The 7,988-nt window shown below is 52.4% G+C and overlaps 1 protein-coding gene across 1 annotated transcript in view; it reads left to right on the forward strand.

Moving 5' to 3' along the window:
* Positions 1-6,386, forward strand: part of LOC311310632 (mitotic checkpoint serine/threonine-protein kinase BUB1 beta-like) — a gene marked incomplete at both ends in the record, with an annotated part of 31,665 nt that extends 25,279 nt beyond the window's left edge. Inside the window, one exon of the mRNA XM_084440142.1 lies at positions 6,072-6,386. Coding sequence (XP_084296268.1) covers positions 6,072-6,386 — 315 coding nt within the window. The remainder of the gene's footprint in view (positions 1-6,071) is intronic.
* Between the last annotated feature and the right edge of the window lie 1,602 nt (positions 6,387-7,988).

The raw sequence follows: 7,988 nt of genomic DNA on the forward strand, positions 1-7,988 counted from the left end.
TGAGGTAGTAGTTGAGTGTTTCTATCAGGGCTGGTGTGAGGTAGTAGTTGAGTGTTTCTATCAGGGCTGGGGTGAGGTAGTAGTTGAGTGTATCAGGGCTGGGGTGAGGTAGTAGTTGAGTGTATCAGGGCTGGTGAGGTAGTAGTTGAGTGTATCAGGGCTGGGGTGAGGTAGTAGTTGAGTGTATCAGGGCTGGGGGTGAGGTAGTAGTTGAGTGTATCAGGGCTGGGGGTGAGGTAGTAGTTGAGTGTATCAGGGCTGGTGTGAGGTAGTAGATGAGTGTATCAGGGCTGGGGTGAGGTAGTAGTTGAGTGTTTCTATCAGGGCTGGGGTGAGGTAGTAGTTGAGTGTTTCTATCAGGGCTGGTGTGAGGTAGTAGTTGAGTGTTTCTATCAGGGCTGGTGTGAGGTAGTAGTTGAGTGTTTCTATCAGGGCTGGGGTGAGGTAGTAGTTGAGTGTTTCTATCAGGGCTGGGGTGAGGTAGTAGTTGAGTGTTTCTATCAGGGCTGGTGTGAGGTAGTAGTTGAGTGTTTCTATCAGGGCTGGGGTGAGGTAGTAGTTGAGTGTATCAGGGCTGGGGTGAGGTAGTAGTTGAGTGTATCAGGGCTGGTGTGAGGTAGTAGTTGAGTGTATCAGGGCTGGGGTGAGGTAGTAGTTGAGTGTATCAGGGCTGGGGTGAGGTAGTAGTTGAGTGTATCAGGGCTGGTGTGAGGTAGTAGTTGAGTGTATCAGGGCTGGTGAGGTAGTAGTTGAGTGTTTGTATCAGGGCTGGGGTGAGGTAGTAGTTGAGTGTTTCTATCAGGGCTGGGGTGAGGTAGTAGTTGAGTGTATCAGGGCTGGGGTGAGGTAGTAGTTGAGTGTATCAGGGGTGAGGTAGTAGTTGAGTGTATCAGGGCTGGGGTGAGGTAGTAGTTGAGTGTATCAGGGCTGGGGTGAGGTAGTAGTTGAGTGTATCAGGGCTGGTGTGAGGTAGTAGTTGAGTGTATCAGGGCTGGGGTGAGGTAGTAGTTGAGTGTTTCTATCAGGGCTGGGGTGAGGTAGTAGTTGAGTGTTTCTATCAGGGCTGGTGTGAGGTAGTAGTTGAGTGTTTCTATCAGGGCTGGTGTGAGGTAGTAGTTGAGTGTTTCTATCAGGGCTGGGGTGAGGTAGTAGTTGAGTGTTTCTATCAGGGCTGGGGTGAGGTAGTAGTTGAGTGTTTCTATCAGGGCTGGTGTGAGGTAGTAGTTGAGTGTTTCTATCAGGGCTGGGGTGAGGTAGTAGTTGAGTGTATCAGGGCTGGGGTGAGGTAGTAGTTGAGTGTATCAGGGCTGGTGTGAGGTAGTAGTTGAGTGTATCAGGGCTGGGGTGAGGTAGTAGTTGAGTGTATCAGGGCTGGGGTGAGGTAGTAGTTGAGTGTATCAGGGCTGGTGTGAGGTAGTAGTTGAGTGTATCAGGGCTGGTGAGGTAGTAGTTGAGTGTTTGTATCAGGGCTGGGGTGAGGTAGTAGTTGAGTGTTTCTATCAGGGCTGGGGTGAGGTAGTAGTTGAGTGTATCAGGGCTGGGGTGAGGTAGTAGTTGAGTGTATCAGGGGTGAGGTAGTAGTTGAGTGTATCAGGGCTGGGGTGAGGTAGTAGTTGAGTGTATCAGGGCTGGGGTGAGGTAGTAGTTGAGTGTATCAGGGCTGGTGTGAGGTAGTAGTTGAGTGTATCAGGGCTGGGGTGAGGTAGTAGTTGAGTGTATCAGGGCTGGGGTGAGGTAGTAGTTGAGTGTATCAGGGCTGGTGTGAGGTAGTAGTTGAGTGTATCAGGGCTGGTGAGGTAGTAGTTGAGTGTATCAGGACTGGGGTGAGGTAGTAGTTGAGTGTTTCTATCAGGGCTGGGGTGAGGTAGTAGTTGAGTGTATCAGGGCTGGGGTGAGGTAGTAGTTGAGTGTTTCTATCAGGGCTGGGGTGAGGTAGTAGTTGAGTGTATCAGGGCTGGGGTGAGGTAGTAGTTGAGTGTATCAGGGTTGGGGTGAGGTAGTAGTTGAGTGTATCAGGGCTGGGGTGAGGTAGTAGTTGAGTGTATCAGGGCTGGGGTGAGGTAGTAGTTGAGTGTATCAGGGCTGGGGTGAGGTAGTAGTTGAGTGTTTCTATCAGGGCTGGGGTGAGGTAGTAGTTGAGTGTTTCTATCAGGGCTGGGGTGAGGTAGTAGTTGAGTGTTTCTATCAGGGCTGGTGTGAGGTAGTAGTTGAGTGTTTCTATCAGGGCTGGGGTGAGGTAGTAGTTGAGTGTATCAGGGCTGGGGTGAGGTAGTAGTTGAGTGTATCAGGGCTGGTGAGGTAGTAGTTGAGTGTATCAGGGCTGGGGTGAGGTAGTAGTTGAGTGTATCAGGGCTGGGGGTGAGGTAGTAGTTGAGTGTATCAGGGCTGGGGGTGAGGTAGTAGTTGAGTGTATCAGGGCTGGTGTGAGGTAGTAGATGAGTGTATCAGGGCTGGGGTGAGGTAGTAGTTGAGTGTTTCTATCAGGGCTGGGGTGAGGTAGTAGTTGAGTGTTTCTATCAGGGCTGGTGTGAGGTAGTAGTTGAGTGTTTCTATCAGGGCTGGTGTGAGGTAGTAGTTGAGTGTTTCTATCAGGGCTGGGGTGAGGTAGTAGTTGAGTGTTTCTATCAGGGCTGGGGTGAGGTAGTAGTTGAGTGTTTCTATCAGGGCTGGTGTGAGGTAGTAGTTGAGTGTTTCTATCAGGGCTGGGGTGAGGTAGTAGTTGAGTGTATCAGGGCTGGGGTGAGGTAGTAGTTGAGTGTATCAGGGCTGGTGTGAGGTAGTAGTTGAGTGTATCAGGGCTGGGGTGAGGTAGTAGTTGAGTGTATCAGGGCTGGGGTGAGGTAGTAGTTGAGTGTATCAGGGCTGGTGTGAGGTAGTAGTTGAGTGTATCAGGGCTGGTGAGGTAGTAGTTGAGTGTTTGTATCAGGGCTGGGGTGAGGTAGTAGTTGAGTGTTTCTATCAGGGCTGGGGTGAGGTAGTAGTTGAGTGTATCAGGGCTGGGGTGAGGTAGTAGTTGAGTGTATCAGGGGTGAGGTAGTAGTTGAGTGTATCAGGGCTGGGGTGAGGTAGTAGTTGAGTGTATCAGGGCTGGTGTGAGGTAGTAGTTGAGTGTATCAGGGCTGGTGAGGTAGTAGTTGAGTGTTTGTATCAGGGCTGGGGTGAGGTAGTAGTTGAGTGTTTCTATCAGGGCTGGGGTGAGGTAGTAGTTGAGTGTATCAGGGCTGGGGTGAGGTAGTAGTTGAGTGTATCAGGGGTGAGGTAGTAGTTGAGTGTATCAGGGCTGGGGTGAGGTAGTAGTTGAGTGTATCAGGGCTGGGGTGAGGTAGTAGTTGAGTGTATCAGGGCTGGTGTGAGGTAGTAGTTGAGTGTATCAGGGCTGGGGTGAGGTAGTAGTTGAGTGTTTCTATCAGGGCTGGGGTGAGGTAGTAGTTGAGTGTATCAGGGCTGGGGTGAGGTAGTAGTTGAGTGTTTCTATCAGGGCTGGGGTGAGGTAGTAGTTGAGTGTATCAGGGCTGGGGTGAGGTAGTAGTTGAGTGTATCAGGGTTGGGGTGAGGTAGTAGTTGAGTGTATCAGGGCTGGGGTGAGGTAGTAGTTGAGTGTATCAGGGCTGGGGTGAGGTAGTAGTTGAGTGTATCAGGGCTGGGGTGAGGTAGTAGTTGAGTGTTTCTATCAGGGCTGGGGTGAGGTAGTAGTTGAGTGTTTCTATCAGGGCTGGGGTGAGGTAGTAGTTGAGTGTATCAGGGCTGGTGTGAGGTAGTAGATGAGTGTATCAGGGCTGGGGTGAGGTAGTAGTTGAGTGTTTCTATCAGGGCTGGGGTGAGGTAGTAGTTGAGTGTTTCTATCAGGGCTGGTGTGAGGTAGTAGTTGAGTGTTTCTATCAGGGCTGGGGTGAGGTAGTAGTTGAGTGTTTCTATCAGGGCTGGGGTGAGGTAGTAGTTGAGTGTATCAGGGGTGAGGTAGTAGTTGAGTGTATCAGGGGTGAGGTAGTAGTTGAGTGTATCAGGACTGGGGTGAGGTAGTAGTTGAGTGTATCAGGGCTGGGGTGAGGTAGTAGTTGAGTGTATCAGGGCTGGGGTGAGGTAGTAGTTGAGTGTATCAGGGTTGGGATGAGGTAGTAGTTGAGTGTTTGTATCAGGGCTGGGGTGAGGTAGTAGTTGAGTGTATCAGGGCTGGGGTGAGGTAGTAGTTGAGTGTATCAGGGCTGGGGTGAGGTAGTAGTTGAGTGTATCAGGGCTGGGGTGAGGTAGTAGTTGAGTGTATCAGGGCTGGGGTGAGGTAGTAGTTGAGTGTATCAGGGCTGGTGTGAGGTAGTAGATGAGTGTATCAGGGCTGGGGTGAGGTAGTAGTTGAGTGTTTCTATCAGGGCTGGGGTGAGGTAGTAGTTGAGTGTTTCTATCAGGGCTGGGGTGAGGTAGTAGTTGAGTGTTTCTATCAGGGCTGGTGTGAGGTAGTAGTTGAGTGTTTCTATCAGGGCTGGGGTGAGGTAGTAGTTGAGTGTTTCTATCAGGGCTGGAGTGTTTCTATCAGGGCTGGGGTGAGGTAGTAGTTGAGTGTTTCTATCAGGGCTGGTGTGAGGTAGTAGTTGAGTGTTTCTATCAGGGCTGGTGAGGTAGTAGTTGAGTGTATCAGGGCTGGGGTGAGGTAGTAGTTGAGTGTATCAGGGCTGGGGTGAGGTAGTAGTTGAGTGTATCAGGGCTGGGGTGAGGTAGTAGTTGAGTGTATCAGGGCTGGGGTGAGGTAGTAGTTGAGTGTATCAGGGCTGGGGTGAGGTAGTAGTTGAGTGTATCAGGGCTGGGGTGAGGTAGTAGTTGAGTGTATCAGGGCTGGGGTGAGGTAGTAGTTGAGTGTATCAGGGCTGGGGTGAGGTAGTAGTTGAGTGTTTCTATCAGGGCAGCCTCACTCATTTCAGGCAAAGCTGCAGCTCCTTGAGTTGGTGAGCAGCTAGATCATTCTAGAGGCAGCTGGAACACTGGGGGCGGGTGAATTGGGTACCGGGTCCCCCGGGAGAATTGAGGTCAACAAGAGAATAAGGACAAAGTGTTTAATAATTAATTTAAATGAAGGCACTCTCATTTTGACCTTTGAATTCTCCTGAATAGGGTTTTGAAGGGAAAAAGCGTGATTGTTTAGTCATGTGAGTGTAGATTATATTCTTATACTATGAGAATCACACTGTAAGTGAATTCCAGGCTGCTCACATCACTATCACAGCAACATCACAGGTCCTTAACTACATGTGATTAATGATGGATATACTACATCACTGTGCTCTTATTCACTGACTAATCTAAAGCATTTGTTAGTGTGGACCATGCATTACTTTTGAACAGGGACAACTTATTTCCATTGAAATAGGTCTGACTGATAGAACATAATTCATTACCGTGGATGGGGTTACAATCTCTGTTTCTAGAGGTCACTAAAGGTGTTTTTTTTCATTTTCTTTTTTAAATCAACAATTGCTTAATCCAACAGAAACAGACACGTTCAAGTTAGAATCGTGCTGGATTACGGTGACATACCGTCCTGTATTCTACATGCATACTTCTGCTAACACGCTAAACCCCTGTACTCACTAGCACAGAGCACTTTGATTTATAACAGCAGCTAAATACACAGCTCACATGAACACTTTATCAGCATGTGGGCTGGAGTGCTCTGACAGTTTAAAACATCTGTAGCCTAACCCATACGTTGCGTCATGACCAGGGTGGGAATCAAACCCTGGTCTCCCACAGGACAGACACCGTTTTAACCAGGTAAGCTGAAGCAAAGCTAGCTCTTCATCGGCGCGGGTGGACACCCAGATAGCAAGCGGATGTGTAATGATTCTGGGCCATATATGGGCCGGAACTAAGCCACAAGGGCCAGATCTGGCCTGTATATATGGCCCAGATCCGCTTGCTATCTGGGCAGTATTTATACCGGGGGAGAGAGTTTAACCAGCAACTCGCTATCTACTCAGGACTCACAAGGACTCTGTTTCACTCAATAACACATATTTATATATACAACATCACCCTACCTCACTACTCTGTTTAACTGGAAAAAGTCCAAAAACTCCCAGCAGACGTGTCCCAGAGCAGACGTGTCCCAGAGCAGACGTGTCCCAGAGCAGACGTGTCCCAGAGCAGACGTGTCCCAGAGCAGACGTGTCCCAGAGCAGACGTGTCCCAGAGCAGACGTGTCCCAGAGCAGACGTGTCCCAGAGCAGACGTGTCCCAGAGCAGACGTGTCCCAGAGCAGACGTGTCCCAGAGCAGACGTGTCCCAGAGCAGACGTGTCCCAGAGCAGACGTGTCCCAGAGCAGACGTGTCCCAGAGCAGACATGTGGGCCTACAGGTTTGGGTGTCCTGACACCGTTCCCCTGGGCCTTCAGGACTAGGACCATCCACCGTCCCCTGGGCCTTCAGGACTAGGACCATCCACCATCCCCTGGGCCTTCAGGACTAGGACCATCCACCGTCCCCTGGGCCTTCAGGACTAGGACCATCCACCGTCCCCTGGGCCTTCAGGACTAGGACCATCCACCGTCCCCTGGGCCTTCAGGACTAGCACCACCCCCTGGGCCTTCAGGACTAGCACCATCCCCTGGGCCTTCAGGACTAGGACCATCCCCTGGGCCTTCAGGACTAGCACCACCCCCTGGGCCTTCAGGACTAGGACCATCCCCTGGGCCTTCAGGACTAGCACCATCCCCTGGGCCTTCAGGACTAACACCATCCCCTGGGCCTTCAGGACTAGCACCACCCCCTGGTCTTCAGGACTAGGACCATCCCCTGGGCCTTCAGGACTAACACCATCCCCTGGGCCTTCAGGACTAGCACCATCCCCTGGGCCTTCAGGACTAGCACCATCCCCTGGTCTTCAGGACTAGGACCATCCCCTGGGCCTTCAGGACTAGCACCATCCCCTGGGCCTTCAGGACTAGGACCATCCCCTGGCCCTTCAGGACTAACACCATCCCCTGGCCCTTCAGGACTAGCACCATCCCCTGGGCCTTCAGGACTAGCACCATCCCCTGGGCCTTCAGGACTAACACCATCCCCTGGCCCTTCAGGACTAGGACCACCCCCTGGGCCTTCAGGACTAGGACCATCCCCTGGGCCTTCAGGACTAGCACCATCCCCTGGCCCTTCAGGACTAGGACCACCCCCTGGGCCTTCAGGACTAGCACCATCCCCTGGGCCTTCAGGACTAGGACCATCCCCTGGGCCTTCAGGACTAGCACCATCCCCTGGGCCTTCAGGACTAGGACCATCCCCTGGACTAGCACCATCCCCTGGGCCTTCAGGACTAACACCATCCCCTGGGCCTTCAGGACTAGCACCATCCACCATCCCCTGGGCCTTCAGGACTAGGACCATCCCCTGGGCCTTCAGGACTAACACCATCCCCTGGGCCTTCAGGACTAGCACCATCCCCTGGGCCTTCAGGACTAGGACCATCCCCTGGGCCTTCAGGACTAACACCATCCCCTGGGCCTTCAGGACTAGGACCACCCCCTGGGCCTTCAGGACTAGCACCATCCCCTGGGCCTTCAGGACTAACACCATCCCCTGGGCCTTCAGGACTAACACCATCCCCTGGGCCTTCAGGACTAGGACCATCCCCTGGGCCTTCAGGACTAGCACCATCCCCTGGGCCTTCAGGACTAGCACCATCCCCTGGGCCTTCAGGACTAGGACCATCCCCTGGGCCTTCAGGACTAGCACCATCCCCTGGGCCTTCAGGACTAACACCATCCCCTGGGCCTTCAGGACTAGGACCATCCCCTGGGCCTTCAGGACTAACACCATCCCCTGGGCCTTCAGGACTAGGACCATCCCCTGGGCCTTCAGGACTAGGACCATCCCCTAGGCCTTCAGGACTAACACCATCCACCATCCCCTGGGCCTTCAGGACTAGCACCATCCACCATCCCCTGGGCCTTCAGGACTAGGACCATCCACCATCCCCTGGGCCTTCAGGACTAGGACCATCCACC

The sequence above is a fragment of the Borostomias antarcticus genome (genome assembly GCF_949987555.1).
Source record: "Borostomias antarcticus genome assembly, chromosome: 6".
Taxonomy (NCBI): domain Eukaryota; kingdom Metazoa; phylum Chordata; class Actinopteri; order Stomiiformes; family Stomiidae; genus Borostomias; species Borostomias antarcticus.